At 65.0% G+C, this 22,391-nt stretch overlaps 1 protein-coding gene across 5 annotated transcripts in view; it reads right to left on the minus strand.

Annotated features, from left to right (window-relative positions):
• The window catches only part of CROCC (ciliary rootlet coiled-coil, rootletin), a 32,522-nt gene that overhangs the window by 5,449 nt on the left and 4,682 nt on the right, over positions 1–22,391 (minus strand). For all 5 annotated transcript variants that reach the window (XM_048326611.1, XM_048326609.1, XM_048326610.1 and 2 more), the window contains exons 7-30: positions 22,278–22,384; positions 21,995–22,201; positions 21,472–21,568; positions 21,300–21,395; positions 20,935–21,078; positions 20,473–20,651; positions 19,311–19,472; positions 18,136–18,280; positions 13,378–13,743; positions 12,715–12,908; positions 12,498–12,625; positions 11,871–12,022; positions 11,282–11,383; positions 11,068–11,202; positions 10,301–10,432; positions 9,990–10,228; positions 9,344–9,503; positions 9,087–9,254; positions 7,858–8,176; positions 5,498–5,619; positions 5,288–5,408; positions 2,542–2,693; positions 1,425–1,598; positions 577–738 (exon numbers count right to left, since the gene is read on the minus strand). In XM_048326611.1, the coding sequence (XP_048182568.1) occupies positions 577–738; positions 1,425–1,598; positions 2,542–2,693; positions 5,288–5,408; positions 5,498–5,619; positions 7,858–8,176; positions 9,087–9,254; positions 9,344–9,503; positions 9,990–10,228; positions 10,301–10,432; positions 11,068–11,202; positions 11,282–11,383; positions 11,871–12,022; positions 12,498–12,625; positions 12,715–12,908; positions 13,378–13,743; positions 18,136–18,280; positions 19,311–19,472; positions 20,473–20,651; positions 20,935–21,078; positions 21,300–21,395; positions 21,472–21,568; positions 21,995–22,201; positions 22,278–22,384 (3,963 nt within the window). The remainder of the gene's footprint in view (positions 1–576; positions 739–1,424; positions 1,599–2,541; positions 2,694–5,287; positions 5,409–5,497; positions 5,620–7,857; positions 8,177–9,086; positions 9,255–9,343; positions 9,504–9,989; positions 10,229–10,300; positions 10,433–11,067; positions 11,203–11,281; positions 11,384–11,870; positions 12,023–12,497; positions 12,626–12,714; positions 12,909–13,377; positions 13,744–18,135; positions 18,281–19,310; positions 19,473–20,472; positions 20,652–20,934; positions 21,079–21,299; positions 21,396–21,471; positions 21,569–21,994; positions 22,202–22,277; positions 22,385–22,391) is intronic.

Below are 22,391 nucleotides of genomic sequence, written 5' to 3' on the forward strand. Positions count from 1 at the left end.
GGGACACCCTCGGGACACCCTGGGACACCCCGGGACACCGGGACACCCTGGGACACCCCCGGGACACCCTGGGACACCCTGGGACAGCCCCGGGACACCCTGGGACACCCTAGGGCAGCCCCGGGACACCCTCGGGACACCCCCGGGACACCCTGGAACACCCTCGGGACACCGGGACACCCTCGGGACACCCCCGGGACACCCCGGGACACCCCCGGGACACCAGGGACTGGCAGGGGGCTCAGAGGGACTGGGAATGGGCTCAGGAAAAACTGGGAGGGGGTTAAGAGGGACTGGGGGAGCTGGGAAAGGGTCCAGGGGGAAGTGGGAGGGGTTTCAGTGGGAACTGGGGGGGACTGGGATTGGTTCAGGATGAATGGGGGCACTGGGAGGGGTTCAGAGGGAACTGGGGGAAGTGGGAAAGGGTTCCAGGGGGGAAGTGGGAGGAGGTTTGGGGGGAACTGGGGGGACTGGGAAAGGGATTCAGGGAGAATGAGGGGACCGGGAAGGGGTTCAGGGGAACGGGGAGGGGGTTCGGGAGGAACTGGGGGCACCGGGAGGGGGTTCCGATCGCACCTGGAGCAGCCTCCGGTCCGTCTCGCCGGCGGCCAGGGCGTTCTGGAGCTGCAGGAGCCGCTCGTGGAGCCGGGAGCCCTCGGGCACGGCCGCAGCGTCCCCCCGGGAGCCGCTGTCCGGCAGCACCGGGAGCGGCCCGGAGCCGGGCTCGGCCTGAGCCAGCTGCGCCCGGGAGCGGAGGCGGAGAGTGGGGGAACTGGGGGGACTGGGGGGACTGGGAGGGGGCTCGGGGGGAAATGGGGGGTCTGGGAAGGGGTTCAGGGGAACTGGGGGAAGTGGGAGGGGGTTTAGGGGGAACTGAGAAGAGGATCGGGGGGAACTGTGGGGCTGGGAAAGGGCTCGGGGGAACGGGAGGAGGTGCAGGGGAAAACAGAGGAACTGGGAGGGGATTCAGGGGGGACTGGGGGACTTGGAAGGGGTTTGGGGGAACTGGGGGAGCTGAGAGAGGGTTAAAGGGGAACTGGGAGGGGATTCAGGGAGAACTGGGCGACTGAGAGGGGTTTTGGGGGAACTGGGGACAACTGGAATGGGGTCCAGGGGGAACTGGGGGGACTGGGAGTGGGTTTAGGGCAAACTGGGAAGGCGTTTGGGAGGAACTGTGGGAACCATGAGGTGATTCAGGGGTAACTGGGAGGGGATTCAGGGAGAACTGGGAGTGGGTTCGGAGGAACTGTGGAGACTTTGGGAACTGGGAGCGGGTTCAGTGGGAACTGGGAGGGGGCTGAGGGGGACCTGTGGGACTGGGAAGTGTTTCAGGAGGCACTGGGAGGGGGCGGAGGGGGAACTGTGGGACGGGGTTTCCCCAAAGCCAGTCCGGCCGCTGGAATGCGCCGGGATCGGTGCCGTACCTGTGTCCGCAGCAGCTCCGCTCGCTCCCGCGCCTCCGCGTCCCGCTCCGCCAGAGCGCGCCGGGCGCGGCCCAGCTCCCCCTCCAGCGCCCGCCGCTGCAGCTCCAGCCGGGAGCTCCGGCTCTCGCACAGCTCCAGCCTCTGCCGGGCCTCCTCCAGCTCGCCCAGCTTCTCCTGGAGCCGCCGGGACGCGGCATTGGAGCCGGGATGTGCCGGGCGCGCAGCCGTGCCCGCAGGGACTGCCCGGCATTCCCACCCGGGCTGCCCCGCATTCCCACGTGGACTGGCCCGCATTCCCACCCGGACTGGCCCGCATTCCCGCCTGTGCAGCCCGGCATTCCCACCCGGACTGGCCCGCATTCCCACCCGGACTGGCCCGCATTCCCGCCTGTGCAGCCCGGCATTCCCACCCGGACTGGCCCGCATTCCCGCCTGTGCAGCCCGGCGTTCCCACCTGGGCTGCCCCACATTCCCACCTGGGGTACCCATCACTCCCACCTTGACTACCCAGCATTCCCAAGTGGGTTGTCCAGCATTCCCACTTGGGACACCCAGCGTTCCCACCTGGACTGTCCCACATTCCTGCCTGTGCTGCCCGGCGTTCCCACATGGGATACCCATTATTCCCGCCTGGACTGCCCAACATTCCCGCTTGGAATACCCATCATCCCCCCCACCTGGACTGCCTCCATCATTCCTACCCGGGATATCCATCGTTCCCACCCGGGGTATCCATCATTCCTACCCGGGATACCCATCCTTCCCGCCCGGGATACCCATCCTTCCCGCCCGGGATATCCATCCTTCCCAGCCGGGATATCCATCGTTCCCAGCCGGGATACCCATCGTTCCCGCCCGGGATACCCATCCTTCCCGCCCGGGATACCCATCCTTCCCGCCCGGGATATCCATCATTCCCAGCCGGGATATCCATCCTTCCCGCCCGGGATACCCATCCTTCCCGCCCGGGATACCCATCCTTCCCGCCCGGGATATCCATCATTCCCAGCCGGGATACCCATCCTTCCCGCCCGGGATACCCATCGTTCCCGCCCGGGATACCCATCCTTCCCGCCGGCCTGTCCCGCATTCCCACCTGCACTCCGCACATTCCCACCTGCGCCGCGCGGCGCTCCCGCTCGGCAGAGCGCAGGCTCCGCTCCAGGCCCGCCAGCCTGTCCCGCAGCTCGCGGCATTCCCGCTGGGAATGGCGCAGGGTCTCCTCCCGCAGCAGCAGCGCGGCCCGGGAGCCGCTCAGCTCTCGGCGCCCTGCGCGGCCACAGCGGGGCCCGCGGTCAGCGCGGCGGGGACCGGGCCCTGCCCGCGTTACCGGGACACCGGGGATTTGGGGGAAAGAGGGGACACCGGGGATTTGGGGGGAAAGAGGGGACACCGGGGATTTGGGGGGTAAAGAGGGGACACCGGGGCTTTGGGGGGTAAAGAGGGGACACCGGGGCTTTGGGGTAAAGAGGGGACACCGGGGATTTGGGGGGTAAAGAGGGGACACCGGGGATTTGGGGGAAAGAGGGGACACCGGGGATTTGGGGGTAAAGAGGGGACACCGGGGATTTGGGGGGTAAAGAGGGGACACCGGGGATTTGGGGGAAAGAGGGGACACCGGGGATTTGGGGTAAAGAGGGGACACCGGGGCTTGGGGGTAAAGAGGGGACACCGGGGATTTGGGGGTAAAGAGGGGACACCGGGGCTTTGGGGTAAAGAGGGGACACCGGGGCTTGGGGGTAAAGAGGGGACACCGGGGATTTGGGGGTAAAGAGGGGACACCGGGGCTTTGGGGTAAAGAGGGGACACCGGGGATTTGGGGGTAAAGAGGGGACACCGGGGATTTGGGGGTAAAGAGGGGACACCGGGGCTTTGGGGGAAAGAGGGGACACCGGGGCTTGGGGGTAAAGAGGGGACACCGGGGATTTGGGGGGAAAGAGGGGACACCGGGGCTTTGGGGTAAAGAGGGGACACCGGGGATTTGGGGGAAAGAGGGGACACCGGGGATTTGGGGGGTAAAGAGGGGACACCGGGGATTTGGGGTAAAGAGGGGACACCGGGGATTTGGGGGAAAGAGGGGACACCGGGGATTTGGGGGAAAGAGGGGACACCGGGGATTTGGGGGTAAAGAGGGGGGTTACTGGGGTTTGTGGGGGTGCAGAGGGGGTTACTGGGGTTTGTGGGGGTGCAGAGGGGGTTACTGGGGTTTACTGGGGTTTCTGGGGGATGCAGCAGGGGTTCATTGGGGTTTATGGGAGTTGCAGAGAGGTTTACAGGGGATGTTGGGGGGTTACTGGGATTTATGGGGGTTTACTGGGGTTTTAGGGGGGTTACTGGGGTTTTAGGGGGCTTTACTGGGGTTTTAGGGGGGTTACTGGGGTTTAGGGAGGTTTACTGGGGTTTTAGGGGGGTTTACTGGGGTTTTAGGGGGGTTACTGGGATTTATGGGGATTTACTGGGGTTTAGGGGGGTTTACTGGGGTTTAGGGGGGTTTACTGGGGTTTTAGGGGGTTTACTGGGATTTATGGGGGTTTACTGGGGTTTAGGGGGGTTGACTGGGGTTTAGGGGGGTTACTGGGATTTATGGGGGTTTACTGGGGTTTTAGGGGGTTTACTGGGGTTTTGGGGGGTTTACGGGGGTTTTAGGAGGGTTACTGGGATTTATGGGGATTTACTGGGGTTTAGGGGGGTTGACTGGGATTTAAAGGGATTCAGCAGGAGTTGACTGGGGTTTACTGGGGAGGCAGGGGGGTTACTGGGATTTAAGGGGGATGCACAGGGGTTTGCCCAGTTTTCCTGGGTTTACAGAGGACCCACTGGGGAGTTCCCAGTTCTGCTGGGGTTCATGGGGGTGCACAGGGGTTTTACCCATTTTACTGGGATTTACGGAGTTTGCACGGGGGGGTTCCCAGTTTTACTGGGAGTTACAGGGGATCCGCTGGAGGTTACCAGTTTTACCGAGGTTTATGGGACATTCAGGGGGCGTTTCACCCACTTTATTGGGATTTATGGCGTTTGCTCAGGGCATTTCCCAGTTTTCCTGGGGTGCCTGTGGGGCGCAGGGAGATTTTCCCAATTTATTTGGAGTTTATGGGCGATAAACTGGGAGGGGTTCTTGGGTTTACCGGGGCTTAAGAGGGATGCACAGGGCTTTTACCCACTTTATTGGGATTTATGGAGACTGCCCAGGGAGTTTACCGGTTTTACTGGGATTTACGTGGGATCTGCAGGGGAGTTCACCAGTTTCACTGCAGTTTATGGGGATTTTTTAAATGGGTTGGGTTTTAAAATTATTATTATTTAATGTTTTGGCTTTTAAATTTAATTTTATTGGGATTTATGGAGTTTGCTCAGGGTTTTTTCAGCCGTTTTATTGGGGTTTGCAGGAAATACACAGGGAATTTACTGGTTTTACTGGGATTTACGTGGGATGCAGACAGGTTCTGCCCACTTTATTGGGATTTATGGAGTTTGCACGGGGGATTTTACTGGGTTTTGTGGAGTCTACCAGTTTAACTGGTATTTACATGGGATCCATAGGGGAGTTTACCAGTTTTAGTGAGATTTATGGGCATCCACGAGAGTTTTACCCATCTTACTGGGATTTATGGGGCATGCAGAGGGGTTTTATTGCGTTTAGAGAGATACACGGAAGTTTTTACCACTTGCACTGGGGTTTAAAGGCGATACAGAAGAGTTTTACTGGGGTTTACTGGGATTTACGACGTTTTCCACCAGGATTTTGGAGGAAATCCCGGGGAGCACCCTCCCCTCCCGGTGCCTCAGTTTCCCTCCAAGCTCCCACTCGTTGTGGAGGCTCCAAACCACCCCGAATCCCCCAACTCCCAAAAAACCCCCCTCACCTTGCTCGCTCTCCTCCAGCAGTTTCTGGAGCTGCTGTGCGCGGGCGCCGGCGCTGTCCCGCTCCGCCTCCGCCTCCGCCAGGCGCCGGCCCAGGCTGCCCAGCTGCCCCCGGAGCTCCTCCTGCGCCGGGAACACGGCACCGGGCTGGCAACGGGCTGGCCAAGGGCCTTTTTGGGGGTAGCGGGGACGGGAGGCACAGGGGGACGCACCCGCTCCCGCTGCGCGTCCTGCAGCTCCCGCAGGAATTCCCGCAGCGCCGCCCGCAGCGCCTCGGGATCGGCGTCGGGATCCGGGAACGAGCCGGGGCTTCCCGGCCCCTCCGGGCCCCCGCCTGTGGGGGAAAAAGCGGGGAGGCGGGGGGACACCGGGCTGGGCTGGGGGGATGGAGCAGTGGGGGAGCAAAGGGGGGCAGGGGGTGGGATTTGGGGGTATGGAGACCCCAGGGATGCAGGGGATGGAATTTGGGGGTATGGAGACCCCCGGGATGCAGGGGATGGAATTTGGGGGTTTGGAGACCCCGGGGATGCAGGGGATGGAATTTGGGGGTTTAGAGACCCAGGGGATGCAGGGGATGGAATTTGGGGGTTTAGAGACCCAGGGGATGCAAGGGATGGAATTTGGGGGTTTGGAGACCCCGGGGATGCAGAGGATGGAATTTGGGGGGTTGGGAGACCCCAGGGATGCAGGGGATGGAATTTGGGGGTTTGGGAGACCCCGGGGTGCAGGGGATGGAATTTGGGGGTTTGGAGACCCCGGGGATGCAGGGGATGGAATTTGGGGGTTTGGGAGACCCCGGGGTGCAGGGGTTGGAATTTGGGGGTTTGGGAGACCCAGGGGATGCAGGGAATGGAATTTGGGGGCTTGGAGACCCCGGGGATGCAGGGGATGGAATTTGGGGGTTGGGAGACCCCAGGGATGCAAGGGATGGAATTTGGGGGTTTGGGAGACCCCGGGGATGCAGGGGATGGAATTTGGGGGTGTGGAGACCCCGGGGATGCAGGGGGTGGAATTTGGGGGTTGGGAGACCCCCGGGATGCAGGGGATGGAATTTGGGGGTTTAGAGACCCCACGGATGCAGGGGATGGAATTTGGGGGTGTGGAGACCCCGGGGATGCAGGGGGTGGAATCTGGGGGTTTAGAGACCCAGGGGATGCAAGGGATGGAATTTGGGGGTTTGGAGACCCCGGGGATGCAGAGGATGGAATTTGGGGGTTTGGAGACCCCGGGGATGCAGGGGATGGAATTTGGGGGTATGGAGACCCCCGGGATGCAGGGGATGGAATTTGGGGGTATGGAGACCCCCGGGATGCAGGGGATGGAATTTGGGGGTTTGGAGACCCCCGGGATGCAGGGGATGGAATTTGGGGGTTTAGAGACCCAGGGGATGCAGGGGATGGAATTTGGGGGTTTAGAGACCCAGGGGATGCAGGGGATGGAATTTGGGGGGTTTGGGAGACCCCAGGGATGCAGGGGTTGGAATTTGGGGGTTTGGAGACCCCGGGGATGCAGGGGATGGAATTTGGGGGTGTGGAGACCCAGGGGATGCAGGGGATGGAATCTGGGGGCTTGGAGACCCCGGGGATGGAGGGGTTGGAATTTGGGGGTTTAGAGACCCCGGGGATGCAGGGGATGGAATTTGGGGGTTTGGAGACCCCGGGGATGCAGGGGATGGAATTTGGGGGTTGGGAGACCCCAGGGATGCAAGGGATGGAATTTGGGGGTTTGGGAGACCCCGGGGATGCAAGGGATGGAATTTGGGGGTTTGGGAGACCCCGGGGATGCAGGGGATGGAATTTGGGGGTGTGGAGACCCCGGGGATGCAGGGGGTGGAATTTGGGGGTCTGGGAAACCCCGGGGATGCAGGGGATGGAATTTGGGGGGTTGGGAGACCCCGGGGATGCAGAGGATGGAATTTGAGGGGTTGGGAGACCCCAGGGATGCAAGGGATGGAATTTGGGGGTTTGGGAGACCCCGGGGATGCAGGGGATGGAATTTGGGGGTGTGGAGACCCCGGGGATGCAGGGGGTGGAATTTGGGGGTCTGGGAAACCCCGGGGATGCAGGGGATGGAATTTGGGGGGTTGGGAGACCCCTGGGATGCAGGGGATGGAATTTGGGGATTTGGGAGACCCCGGGGATGCAGGGGATGGAATTTGGGGGGTTGGGAGACCCCTGGGATGCAGGGGATGGAATTTGGGGGTTTGGGAGACGCCGGGGATGCAGGGGATGGAATTTGGGGGTGTGGAGACTCCGGGGATGCAGGGGATGGAATTTGGGGGGGTATGGAGACCCCCGGGATGCAGGGGATGGAATTTGGGGGTGTGGAGACCCCGGGGATGCAGGGGATGGAATTTGGGGGTTTGGAGACCCCCGGGATGCAGGGGATGGAATTTGGGGTGTGGAGACCCCGGGGATGCAGGGGATGGAATTTGGGGGGGTATGGAGACCCCCGGGATGCAGGAGCCGCAGCACTGGTGTGCTGGAGACCCCCAGGGCTGGGTCAGTGGGGTGACACGGGGTCCCGCAGAGGGACACGTCCCTTCCCCTCAGCCCCAGCCGGGGCCGCTCACCCTTGGCCCTGGCGACGGCCACGGTGCGGCGCAGGGTGGCCTGGAGGCCGCCCAGGCGGGACTCGGTGGCCCTGCGCTGCTCCTCGCCCCGGGCCAGCTCCGCCTCCAGCCCCTGGGCCCGGCCCTGCGCCGCGCTCAGCCGCAGCCCCAGCTCGGCCACCTCGGCCCGCGCCGCCTCCACCTTCAGCTGCAGGTTCCGGGCGTCCGCCAGCAGCTTCTTCTCATTGCCCCGCGCCTCCTCCAGGCTGCGGGACAGCTCCTGCTCCCGCTGCCGGAACTCCTGCTCCGCCTCCGCCAGGCGCTGCTGGAGCTGCTGCAGCTGCGGGAGCCGCGAGGGAAGGGGTGAGGAGAGAGGGGAACGGGGGCGTGGGAGGCATGGAGGGACGGGGATGGCAGGGAGGGAGCAATGGGGATGGAGGACCCGTAAGGATGCAGGGGATGGGGCAGCGGGGTAACAGGGAACTGCAGGGATGCGGGGGATGGGGCAGTGGGGTAACAGGGAACTGCAGGGATGCAGGGGATGGGGCAGTGGGGTGATGGGAACTGCAGGGATGCAGGGGATGGGGCAGTGGGGTAACAGGGAACTGCAGGGATGCAGGGGATGGGGCAGTGGGGTGATGGGAGCTCCAGGGATGCAGGGGATGGGGCAGTGGGGTGATGGGAGCTCCAGGGATGCAGGGGATGGGGCAGTGGGGTGATGGGAGCTCCAGGGATGCAGGGGATGGGGCAGTGGGGTGATGGGAGCTCCAGGGATGCAGGGGATGGGGCAGTGGGGTGATGGGAACTCCAGGGATGCAGGGGATGGGGCAGTGGGGTAACAGGGAACTGCAGGGATGCAGGGGATGGGGCAGTGGGGTGATGGGAACTCCAGGGATGCAGGGGATGGGGCAGTGGGGTAACAGGGAACTGCAGGGATGCAGGGGATGGGGCAGTGGGGTGATGGGAACTCCAGGGATGCAGGGGATGGGGCAGTGGGGTAACAGGGAACTGCAGGGATGCAGGGGATGGAGCAGTGGGGTGATGGGAGCTCCAGGGATGCAGGGGATGGGGCAGTGGGGTGATGGGAACACCCAGGGACACAGGATACCACAGTGACGGGGATGACTGGGGACAAAAAGCGCCAAGCTATGGGGTTCGGGGACAGGGACACCTCCAGACACACAGGATAGCCAGCTGTGGCGGGACAGGGACACTTCGGGACACGGGACACCCACGAAGGGTGCCCTCACCTCCTTCCTGGCGGCCTCGGTGCCGGCCTCGCTCTCCGCCACCTTCTGCCGGAGGCCGGAGGCTTCGCGGCGGCTCCGCTGCTCCCGCTGCTCCTCCAGGGCCACCCGCGCCTGCAGCTCCCCCAGCTCTCGGCCCCGCCGGCTGTTCTCGCTGTCCAGCTCCTTCACCTGCCCACGGGACGGCGGCAGCGGTTCGGGGACGCCCCCGAAGGCCGGGGAGGGGCTGTGCCACCCCCGCCGTCCCCGCTGTCCCTGACCTGGCGGCGCAGCTCCTGCAGCTCCCGGCGGCTCTCGAGGCGGGCGCGCTCCAGCCCCCGCAGCGCCGCCCGCAGCTCCGACACCTCCCGCTCGGCCGCCGCCCGCGCCGCCTCCAGCAGCGCCAGCCGCTGCTCCTTGTCCTCCCCGGAGCGCTTCAGGCTGCGGCAGCGCGGAGCAGGGGCTGGCAGCACCCCCCAGCACTGCCCCAGCTGTGCCCGTCCCCATCCCCAAATTTCCATCACCTTGTCCTGAGTGCCCCCCTGACCTGGAGCATCGCCCCATCCCGACGGGAGCATCCCAACCTGAGCGTCCCTGTGTCCCGAGCATCACCCCCAGCCCAGGCATCGCCCTCCAGGGTGGGGATCACCCTTGTAATTCCCAGCTTCCCTCATCCTGAGCGTCTCCCAACTCCTGCATCTCCAAACTTCTGCTTCCCTCATCCTGAGCGTCTCCCAACTCCTGCATCTCCCAGCTTGGGCAGCCTCTTGTCCCAGCCATCACTCCGACTCCTGTATCTCCCAGCCTGGACGTTCCCTTATCCTGAGCATCCTTCCAGCCCTGAGCATCCCCTCCAAGGCGCCGCACCCTCCCCCTGCACCTCCCAGCTCGGGCATCCCGTGTCCCGGCGCATCCCGCCCTCCCGACCTGATGCGCTCTCCCTCGGCGCGCCGCAGGGCCGCCCGCAGCTCCTCGTTGGAGCGCTGCAGCGCTTCCTTCTCGCGGCCCGCGTCGCCCAGGGCCCGCCGCGCCTCCTGCGCCCGCCGCCGCTCCGCGTCCCGGCCCTCGCGGCTGTCCCGGGCCTGGCGCTGCGCCTCCTGCAGCTCCCGCCGCGCCGCCGCCCGCGCCTCCGCCACCGCCCGCAGCTGCGCCCGCGCCTCCTCCGCCTGCCCGGAGCCGGGATTTAGGGGGCTTCGGGGACTCAGAGGGGCGGGAAGGCGTTTGGGGGGGGAACTCGCCTCCCGCAGGGCGCTGTCCCGCTGCTTGGCCGCCGCTGCCGCTTCGTCCCGGAGCGTCCTCGCCTCCCGCTCGTGGCTCAGCGCCGCCTCCTCCGCCCGCGCCCGCAGCGAGCGCAGCTCCGCGGCCAAGCCCTGAGCGGGGCACGGCACCCTGAGACCCCCCTCCGCCCTCCTTTGGGGGCTCCCGGGGGGCGGCACGACGGGGGTGGGGTCCCGGAGGCAGGGGGGCAATGGGGATGGGGTCCCAGGAAGAGGGGGGCAATGGGGGTGGTACAGGGATGGGGTGAGGGGGCTCAGGTACCACAGCTGAGCCCCATTGCTCGAGGACATGTGGGGTGAAGTTGGGGGGCTGCGAGAAAGGGGTCACTGCGGGGGTCGTGCAGTGGTGGGGGTGAGGCTCAGGCAGGGGGGTGCATTTGGGGCATGGGGGGCTGCAGTGGGGGGGATACCCAGAAAGGGGGGGCTTCAATGGGGGGGCCATGTGGGATAGCCATGAATGGGGAGATGCAACGGGGGGGTGGCATGGGGGATCCCCAGGCATGGGGGGCCACAGGAGATGTTCAGACAGGAGGAGTTGCAGTGGGGGACACCCAGGAACTGGGGGGTGACATGGGGGACCCCCAGGCATGGTGGCCACAGTAGGAGGGGACACTTTGGCAGTGGGGGTCGCAATGAGGGGGGGACACCTGGGCACGGGGGCTTGAAGTGGGGGCTCTGTGGGGCTCTGTGCCACCCTGGGGGGGGTCCTGGGAGCCCCCCAAACCCACCTGCTCCTTCTCCTGGTGGCTCGTGACCTCTCGCCGCTGCTGCTCCAGCTCGGCCGTGGCCTCGTCCAGGCTCCGCTGGAGCCCCGCCAGTGTCCCCGCCAGGGCTACCCGCTCCTCCTCCTGCAGCGCCAGCGCCTGGGGGGACAGCAGGGCTGGCCCAGGGCTGGGGGACACGGGGCTGGCACAGGGCCGGGGGGGCACCGGGGTCACCCACCTGCTGCTTCTCGCTCTGGCGCTGCTGCCGCGCTGCCGCCAGCTCGGCCACCAGCTCCTCGTGCTCCTGCACCAGCCGGCCCCGCTCGGCCTCCAGCTCCTCCTGCCAACCCCACAGATCATCGAGGAACCCCAAAAATCATCAGTGAACCCCAAAAATGTCATCAGTGAACCCAAACGAGCAGCACTGCACCCCGAGCATCGTGCGCCAAAAATCAGCGGGAACGTCAGGAATCAAGGTTGCACCCCAAAAATCACCACTGTGCCCTCAACAATCAGCGTGTGCATCAAAAATCAGCTCCGCACCCCAGAAATCTGTATTTCACCCCAAAAATCGCCACTGAGCCACAACACCCAAAAATTTACCCCAAAACCCATTTCGCCCCAAAACCCAACATTATTCCCCAATAACCAACATCGTGCCCCTACAATCATCCTTAAAACGCCCCAAAATCACCATCACACCCAAAAATTCACCATCACGCCCTAAAAAACCCCACCACAGTACCCCAAAGTCCCAAAATCACCACCACAGCCCCCAAAATCACTCCCGCAGCCCCAAACCTCGTGCCCCCCCGCCCCGTGCGCACCTTCTCTCGCTGGAGGTGCTCGAGCTGCTCCCGGTGGGCGTCGCGGGCGCTCTGCAGGGCCGCTGTCACCGCGGCCGCCTCGGCCACCGCCACCGCCTGGCGCCGCTCCCGCAGCTCCTGCGCCCGCTCCCGCCGCGCCGCGCCCAGCTCCGCTGAGGGACACCGTGGGGACACCCCCCAGATCAGCGGGGACACCCCTCGGTCATGGGGACACCCCGCCATGGGACACCCCCCAGATCAGGGGGGACACCCCTTGGTCATGGGGACACCCCGCCATGGGACACCCCTCGGTCACGGGGACACCCCCCAGATTAGCGGGGACACCCCTCGGTCACGGGGATACCCCTCGGTCATGGGGACACCCCTCGGTCATGGGGACACCCCGCCATGGGACACCCCTTGGTCATGGGGACACCCTCGAGATCAGCGGGGACACCCCTCGGTCATGGGGACACCCCCCAGATCAGTGGGGACACCCCTCGGTCATGGGGACACCCCCTGCCAGTGGGGACAGGTGGATGGAGCTGAGGATGAGGATGACGGGGATGAGGATGAAGATGGGGACGGCTGGGCTGGAGCTGGGCACGGCCGGCCCGATGGGACACACGAGTGGCCGGGACCCCTCACCCTCCAGCGCCTCCTTGGCCTGCGCCAGTGTCCGGCCCTGGGCCTCCAGCTGCTGGTTGCGGGCCTGGAGCTGGGCCAGCTCCTGCTGCAGCTGGAACACGCTGCTCTCCAGCCCCTCCTTCTCCGACCTGCCGGAGCGCGGGGCGCGGGGCTGGGCACGGGGCCGGAGCCGCCCTGGCACCCACCAGAGCCCGGCACCCCCCGGCGCAGCTCGCACCTGAGCCCGGCGGCCTCGCGGTCGCGGTGCCGCTCCTGGCGCTGGGCAGCCGCGAGCTGCACGGCCAGGCCGGCCCCGTCCTGGGCCAGCGCCGCCTGAGCCCGGCCCAGCCGCTCCTGCTCCGCCCGGAGCCGCTCCTGCTCCGCCCGCGCCCGCGCCAGCGCCTCGCCCGCCGCGCTCTGCTCCTGCACCGCCTGCGGGCACACCAGTGACACCAGCGACAGCTCAGGGACCACCGGGCACACCTCAGGGACCACCAGTTACCACTCACGGACAGCCAGTTACTCCATGTCCCCTCCCAGTTACTCCAGACACCCACCCCACCTCTCCCAGTTGTTCCTGGCACTGTCCCATTTACCCCTGGTACTCTCCCAGTCACTCCACGCCCCCTCCCCACCCTTCCCAGTTACCCCGGCACCCTCCCAGTTACCCCAGCACCCTCCCCACTCCTCCCAGTTACCCCTGGTACCCTCCCAGTCACTCCACGCCCCCTCCCCACCCATGCCTGGAGCCCTCCCCATTCCTCCCGGTTACCCTGGCACCCTCCCAGTTATCCCTGGTACCCTCCCAGTTACTCCATGTCCCCTCCTCACCCGTCCCTGGCGCCCTCCCCATCCCTCCCAGTTACCCCAGCACCCTCCCAGTCGCCCCCGCGGTGCCCACCTGGCCGAGGCTGTGGCGCAGCCGCTCGTGGAGCCCGCGCAGCTCCCGCAGCTCCTCCCGCAGCCCCCGCCCGTCGTCCCGGGGGTCCTTCCGCGCCCGCTCCGGGCCCCGCCGCTCGTTCCCGGGGCGGGGGCCGCGCTCCAGCCGCTCCCGCAGCAGCGCCAGCTCCCGGCACAGCTCCCGGGTGCGCAGCCGGCCCCGCTCCCGCTCCTGCTCCAGCCGCTCCAGCCGCCGGCTCAGCTCCGCCTTGTCCCGGGCCAGCCCGGCCGCCAGCTCGCTGGTCTTGGCCAGCGCGTCCCGCAGCCGCGACTCCTCGGCCTCCGCCGCCCGCCGGGCCTCCGCCAGCTCCCCGCAGCTGCCCTGCGCCTGCAGCACCGGGCACCGGCTGGCACGGGGCAACTGGGGCAGGGGCACCTGGGGGTCACCTGGGGCTTGGGGACACCTGGGGCACGGGGCAACTGGGGCAGGGGCACCTGGGGGTCACCTGGGGCTTGGGGACACCGGCTGGCACGGGGCAACTGGGGCAGGGGCACCTGGGGGTCACCTGGGGCTTGGGGACACCTGGGGCATGGGGACAGCTGGGGCTTGGGGACACCTGTGGAACCAGGACATGGGGACAGCTGGGGCACAGGGCTGCACCCACTGCAGGGCTGGCACTCCTGGGGATGTACCCATGGGATGCACCTGTACCCATGGGATCCACCTGTACCCATGGGATGCACCTGTACCCATGGGATGCACCTGTACCCATGGGATGGACCTGTACCCATGGGATGCACCTGTACCCATGGGATCCACCTGTACCCATGGGATCCACCTGTACCCATGGGATCCACCTGTACCCATGGGATGGACCTGTACCCATGGGATCCACCTGTACCCATGGGATCCACCTGTACCCATGGGATGCACCTGTACCCATGGGATGCACCTGTACCCATGGGATGGACCGGTACCCATGGGATGGACCGGTACCCATGGGATGCACCTGTACCCATGGGATGCACCTGTATCCATGGGATCCACCTGTACCCATGGGATCCACCTGTACCCATGGGATGCACCTGTACCCATGGGATCCACCTGTACCCATGGGATCCACCTGTATCCATGGGATCCACCTGTACCCATGGGATCCACCTGTACCCATGGGATGGACCTGTATCCACGGGATCCACCTGTATCCACGGGATCCACCTGTACCCATGGGATGGACCTGTACCCATGGGATCCACCTGTACCCATGGGATCCACCTGTACCCATGGGATGCACCTGTACCCATGGGATGCACCTGTACCCATGGGATCCACCTGTACCCATGGGATGGACCTGTACCCATGGGATCCACCTGTACCCATGGGATCCACCTGTACCCACGGGATGCACCTGTACCCATGGGATCCACCTGTACCCATGGGATCCACCTGTATCCATGGGATCCACCTGTACCCACGGGATCCACCTGTACCCACGGGATCCACCTGTACCCACGGGATGGACCTGTACCCATGGGATGCACCTGTACCCATGGGATCCACCTGTACCCATGGGATAGACCTGTACCCATGGGATGCACCTGTACCCATGGGATGGACCTGTATCCATGGGATCCACCTGTACCCATGGGATGCACCTGTACCCATGGGATGGACCTGTACCCATGGGATCCACCTGTACCCATGGGATCCACCTGTACCCATGGGATCCACCTGTACCCATGGGATGGACCTGTACCCATGGGATCCACCTGTACCCATGGGATCCACCTGTACCCATGGGATGGACCTGTATCCACGGGATCCACCTGTACCCATGGGATCCACCTGTACCCATGGGATAGACCTGTATCCATGGGATGCACCTGTACCCATGGGATGGACCTGTATCCATGGGATGCACAGGAACCCATGGGATGCACCTGTATCCATGGGATCCACCTGTACCCATGGGATGCACCTGTACCCACGGGATGGACCTGTACCCATGGGATGCACCTGTACCCATGGGATGCACCTGTACCCATGGGATGCACCTGTACCCATGGGATGCACCTGTATCCATGGGATCTACCTGTACCCATGGGATGCACCTGTACCCATGGGATCCACCTGTACCCACGGGATGCACCTGTACCCATGGGATGCACCTGTACCCATGGGATCCACCTGTACCCACGGGATGCACCTGTACCCATGGGATCCACCTGTACCCATGGGATCCACCTGTATCCATGGGATCCACCTGTACCCATGGGATCCACCTGTACCCACGGGATGCACCTGTACCCATGGGATCCACCTGTACCCACGGGATGCACCTGTACCCATGGGATGGACCTGTACCCATGGGATCCACCTGTACCCATGGGATCCACCTGTACCCATGGGATGCACCTGTACCCACGGGATGGACCTGTACCCATGGGATCCACCTGTACCCATGGGATCCACCTGTACCCATGGGATGGACCTGTACCCATGGGATGCACCTGTACCCATGGGATCCACCTGTACCCATGGGATCCACCTGTACCCATGGGATGCACCTGTACCCATGGGATGCACCTGTACCCACGGGATGGACCTGTACCCACGGGATGGACCTGTACCCACGGGATGCACCTGTACCCACGGGATGCACCTGTACCCATGGGATCCACCTGTACCCATGGGATCCACCTGTACCCATGGGATCCACCTGTACCCACGGGATGGACCTGTACCCATGGGATGCACCTGTACCCATGGGATCCACCTGTACCCACGCGATGCACCTGTACCCATGGGATCCACCTGTACCCATGGGATCCACCTGTACCCATGGGATCCACCTGTACCCATGGGATGGACCTGTACCCACGGGATGGACCTGTACCCACGGGATGGACCTGTACCCATGGGATCCACCTGTACCCATGGGATCCACCTGTACCCATGGGATCCACCTGTACCCATGGGATGCACCTGTACCCATGGGATGCACCTGTACCCATGGGATCCACCTGTACCCATGGGATGGACCTGTACCCATGGGATCCACCTGTACCCATGGGATCCACCTGTACCCATGGGATGGACCTGTATCCACGGGATCCACCTGTATCCATGGGATGCACCTGTACCCATGGGATGGACCTGTATCCATGGGATGCACCTGTACCCACGCGATGCACCTGTATCCATGGGATCCACCTGTACCCACGGGATCCACCTGTACCCACGGGATCCACCTGTACCCATGGGATCCACCTGTACCCATGGGATAGACCTGTACCTATGGGATGGACCTGTATCCATGGGATGCACCTGTACCCACGCGATGCACCTGTATCCATGGGATCCACCTGTACCCACGGGATCCACCTGTACCCACGGGATCCACCTGTACCCATGGGATCCACCTGTACCCATGGGATAGACCTGTACCCATGGGATGGACCTGTATCCATGGGATCCACCTGTACCCATGGGATCCACCTGTATCCATGGGATCCACCTGTACCCATGGGATCCACCTGTACCCATGGGATAGACCTGTACCCATGGGATCCACCTGTACCCATGGGATCCACCTGTACCCATGGGATCCACCTGTACCCATGGGATGCACCTGTACCCATGAGATGGACCTGTACCCATGGGATGGACCTGTACCCATGGGATCCACCTGTACCCATGGGATCCACCTGTACCCATGGGATGGACCTGTACCCACGGGATGCACCTGTACCCACGGGATGCACCTGTACCCATGGGATGCACCTGTACCCACGCGATGCACCTGTACCCACGGGATCCACCTGTACCCATGGGATCCACCTGTACCCATGGGATGGACCTGTATCCATGGGATCCACCTGTACCCATGGGATAGACCTGTACCCATGGGATAGACCTGTACCCACGGGATCCACCTGTACCCATGGGATCCACCTGTATCCACGGGATCCACCTGTACCCATGGGATCGACCTGTACTCATGGGATAGACCTGTATCCACGGGATCCACCTGTACCCATGGGATCCACCTGTACCCATGGGATCCACCTGTATCCATGGGATGCACCTGTACCCATGGGATGCACCTGTACCCATGGGATGGACCTGTACCCATGGGATCCACCTGTATCCATGGGATCCACCTGTACCCACGGGATGGACCTGTACCCATGGGATCCACCTGTACCCATGGGATCCACCTGTACCCACGCGATGCACCTGTACCCACGGGATCCACCTGTACCCATGGGATCCACCTGTACCCACGGGATCCACCTGTACCCATGGGATCCACCTGTACCCATGGGATCCACCTGTATCCACGGGATCCACCTGTACCCATGGGATCCACCTGTACCCATGGGATAGACCTGTACCCATGGGATGGATCTGTACCCATGGGATCCACCTGTACCCATGGGATCCACCTGTACCCATGGGATCCACCTGTACCCATGGGATAGACCTGTATCCATGGGATAGACCTGTACCCATGGCATAGACCTGTATCCATGGGATAGACCTGTATCCATGGGATGCACCTGTACCCATGGGATCCACCTGTACCCATGGGATCCACCTGTACCCATGGGATCCACCTGTACCCATGGGATGGACCTGTACCCATGGGATCCACCTGTACCCATGGGATGGACCTGTATCCATGGGATAGACCTGTACCCATGGCATAGACCTGTATCCACGGGATGCACCTGTATCCATGCCCAGCCCCGCTGTGGGGCGGGTCCGGGTGCCCACCTTGCCCAGGGCCTCTGCCAGCGCCTCCTGCTCGCCCCGGGCCAGCTCCGCCTCCAGCAGCGCCCGGCTCAGCTCCTCCCGCGCCTCCAGCAGCTCCCGCTGTGCCCACGCCCGCTGCGCCTCCAGCTCCAGCGCCTGCTGCCGGCTGTGCGGGGACAGCGCCAACCTGTGTCCCCTGTGCACCCACCTGTGTCCCCCAGCACCCACCTGAGTCCCCTGTGTCCCCTGTGCACCCACCTGTGTCCCCTGTGTCCCCCAGCACCCACCTGTGTCCCCTGTGCACCCACCTGTGTCCCCTGTGTCCCCCAGCACCCACCTGTGTCACCTGTGCACCCACCTGTGTCCCCTGTGTCCCCTGTTCACCCACCTGTGTCCCCTGTGTCCCCCAGCACCCACCTGTGTCCCCTGTGTCCCCTGTTCACCCACCTGTGTCCCCTGTGTCCCCCAGCACCCACCTGTGTCCCCTGTGTCCCCTGTTCACCCACCTGTGTCCCCTGTGTCCCCCAGCACCCACCTGTGTCACCTGTGCACCCACCTGTGTCCCCTGTGTCCCCCAGCACCCACCTGTGTCACCTGTGCACCCACCTGTGTCCCCTGTGTCCCCTGTTCACACACCTGTGTCCCCCAGCACCCACCTGTGTCACCTGTGCACCCACCTGTGTCCCCTGTGTCCCCCAGCACCCACCTGTGTCACCTGTGCACCCACCTGTGTCCCCCAGCACCCACCTGTGTCCCCTGTGCACCCACCTGTGTCCCCTGTGCACCCACCTGTGTCACCTGTGTCCCCTGTGCACCCACCTGTGTCCCCTGTGCACCCACCTGTGTCCCCTGTGTCCCCCAGCACCCACCTGTGTCACCTGTTCACCCACCTGTGTCCCCTGTGTCCCCTGTGCACCCACCTGTGTCCCCTGTGCATCCACCTGTGTCCCCCAGCACCCACCTGTGTCACCTGTTCACCCACCTGTGTCACCTGTTCACTCACCTGTGTCCCCTGTGTCCCCCAGCACCCACCTGTGTCCCCTGTGCACCCACCTGTGTCCCCTGTGTCCCCTGTGCACCCACCTGTGTCCCCCAGCACCCACCTGTGCCCACCTGAACCCACCTGTGCCCCCCAGCACAGCCACCTGTGCCCACCCGTGCCCCCAGCAGCCCCTCCTGCACCCTCCTGTGCCCACCTGTGCTCCAGCTGCTCCCGGGCAGCCTGGGCGTCGCGGGCGGCCTCGTCGCGGGCGTCCTGCAGCCCCTCGCCGCGGCGCCGGAGCTGCTCCCGCTCCTGCTGCAGGGCCCCCGCGCGCTGCTGCTCCTCCGCCAGCGCCGCCTCCGCGCGCTCCAGGTCCCTGACGGACACACGGACACGGGGACATGGGCACACGGACACACAGACGGGGGCGCAGGGACAGGGGCACAGGGACACATGGACACACGGACACAGACACATGGACACGGGGACATGGGCACACGGACACACAGACAGGGCACAGGGACAGGGGCACAGGGACACATGGACACACGGACACAGACACATGGACATGGGGACATGGGCACACGGACACACAGACAGGGCACAGGGACAGGGGCACAGGGACACATGGACACACGGACACGGACACGGACACACGGACACACGGACACACAGACACGGACACAGGCACAGGGACAGGGGCACAGGGGCACAGGGGCATGGGGACACACAGACAGACACACAGATACACAGACACTGACGCGGGCACAGGGACACATGGACGCATGGACACAGACACACGGACATGGACACGTGGACACGGGCACAGGGACACACGGACATGGGCACAGGGACATATGGACACACAGACACAGGGACATAGGGACGTGTGGACACCTGAACACAAGGACACACGGACACGTGGACACACGGACACATGGGTACCATGGCATGGGGACATCAACACACGGACACGGGTGGGTGGGCAGGGCAGATGGACACACATGGGAAGGTGGACAGATGGACGTGGGTGGGTGGATGGACATACGGACACGGAGGGGTGGATGGACGGGCAGATGGACATGGCTGGGGGGAACGGACAGATGGACATGGATAGGTGCAGTGGATGGATGGACGGATGGACAGATGGACGGATGGACAGGGACAGACAGCGCAGGGACAGATAGACACACAGGATACAGAGGGACAGAGGGGGACACAAGGATTCACAGGGACAGATGGACACAAGGAGCACAGGGACACACCGGGACAGACAGGGCCACAAGGACGCACAGGGACAGACGGACGCACAGGGACAGACGCACGGACACACGGGGACAGACAGACGGACGCCAGCCAGGCCCGCCCGGCGGTACCTGCGCAGCCCCTCGGCCTGGGCGCGCAGCCGGAGCCCTTCCCGCTGCGCCTCCTCCTGCGCCCGCCGGCAGCTCCCGGCCTCGGCTCCCAGCTGCTCCAGCCGCTGCTCCAGCATTCCCAGCTCCCGCCGCAGGCTCCCGGCCGCCTCCCGGCCCGCCTCCGCCTGGCTCCGGGCCTCCTGGGGGTCAGCCTTCATCAGATCCTCGTCCTCATCCCCATCCTCCTCACCCCCATCCCCATCCTCTTCATCCCCATCCTCTTCATCCCCATCCCCATCCTCCTCATCCCCATCCTCCTCATCCCCATCCTCCTCACCCTTATCTTCCTCGTCCCCATCCTCCTCATCCCCATCCTCCTCACCCTTATCCTCCTCGTCCCCATCCTCCTCATCCCCATCCCCATCCTCCTCACCCCCATCCTCCTCACCCCCATCCTCCTCCTCCTCCTCCTCCCGGCCTCACCTCCAGCTGCAGCCGGCGCTGGCTCAGGGCCGCGTGAACGGCGGCGGCGGCGGCGCTGGCAGAGAGGCTGCGGAGAGGGGACACGGCGGGACACGGAGGGGACACGGAGGGCGCGGGGGGCTCGGGGTCATCCGCCAGCACCGCCTGTTCCCGGGAAAACCCGGGGGAAAGTGAGGCAGGGAAGGGAATTGAGTCAGTGAAGGGGGGAACCAAGGTGAGAAAGGGGAAATGGAGTCCAGGGAAGGGGAAACTGAGGCAGGGAAGGGGAAATCGAGTCAGGTAAGGGGGAAACTGAGGCAGGGAAGGGGACACTGAGGCAGGAGAGGCCCCTCCTGGCCGTGGGTGGGCCCGGGGTGTCCCAGCACCTGGGTGACCTCGTGCAGCGTCCGGCGGAGCAGCTCCAGCTCGGAGCGCAGAGCCTCCACCTGCTCCGGCGCCGGCTCCCGGGCGCGCGCGGCCTCCTGCGAACCCCGGGACGGGATCAGGCCGGGAATGACGGACGCGCCTCCCCCAAAGCCCCCCACACCCCGCACCCACCAGCTCCCGCAGCTGCAGGGTCAGCGCCTCCACCGCCCGCTCCTTCTCCTCGTCCTCGCTCCGGCGCCGCTCCAGGGCCGCCGTCAGCTCCTCCAGCCTGCGCCGGGACACGGCCAGCACCGGTCCGCCGCACATCCCTGCCCCCGCCTGCCGCGCGCCCCTTCCCACCCGGGTCACACCCCCAAAATCTTCCCCGTGGAACATCCCCCGCGGCCCTGCACCCCTCCCGGTGCTCCTGCACCCTTCCCGGTGCTCCTGCATCCCTCCCGCTGCTCCTGCATCCCTCCCGGTGCTCCTGCATCCCTCCCGCTGCTCCTGCATCCCTCCCGGTGCTCCTGCATCCCTCCCGCTGCTCCTGCACCCTTCCCGGTGCTCCTGCGTCCTTCCCGGTGCTCCTGCATCCCTCCCGGTGCTCCTGCGTCCTTCCCGGTGCTCCTGCATCCCATCCTGTGCCGCACCCCCCGCACCTCCATTCCTCTCCCCTCTCCCCTCGCCCATGCCGGTGCCCCCCAGCCGCCCGTACCTCGCTGTCAGGGTGGCTTTCTCCAGCTCCGCATCGCGTGCCCGCGCCGCCAGCTGCTCCTCCAGCTGCTCCAGGCGCAGCTCCTGCCGCTCCCGCGCCGCTCCCGCCTGGCTCTCGGCCAGCCGCAGGTTGGCGGCCAGGTGCAGGCAGGCGGCGTGGGCGGCGCGGCCCGTCCGGGACACCTCGTGCCCCAGCTCCGACAGGTCCCTGCCGCGGGCGGAGGTGCAGGATGGATGCTCGGGGATCCCCAGAGGGAGATCCCCCTCCCCAGGCCCCCGCTGACCTCTCGGTGCTGGCCTTCATCTCCCCGAAGTGGCGCCTGAAGGCCACCAGCTGCCGCCAGAGGGTCAGGAGCCGGCTGTGCTCGTTGCTGAAGTAGGTGTTGAAGGACTGGGGT

The sequence above is a fragment of the Corvus hawaiiensis genome, chromosome 22 (genome assembly GCF_020740725.1).
Source record: "Corvus hawaiiensis isolate bCorHaw1 chromosome 22, bCorHaw1.pri.cur, whole genome shotgun sequence".
Classification (NCBI taxonomy): Eukaryota; Metazoa; Chordata; class Aves; order Passeriformes; family Corvidae; genus Corvus; species Corvus hawaiiensis.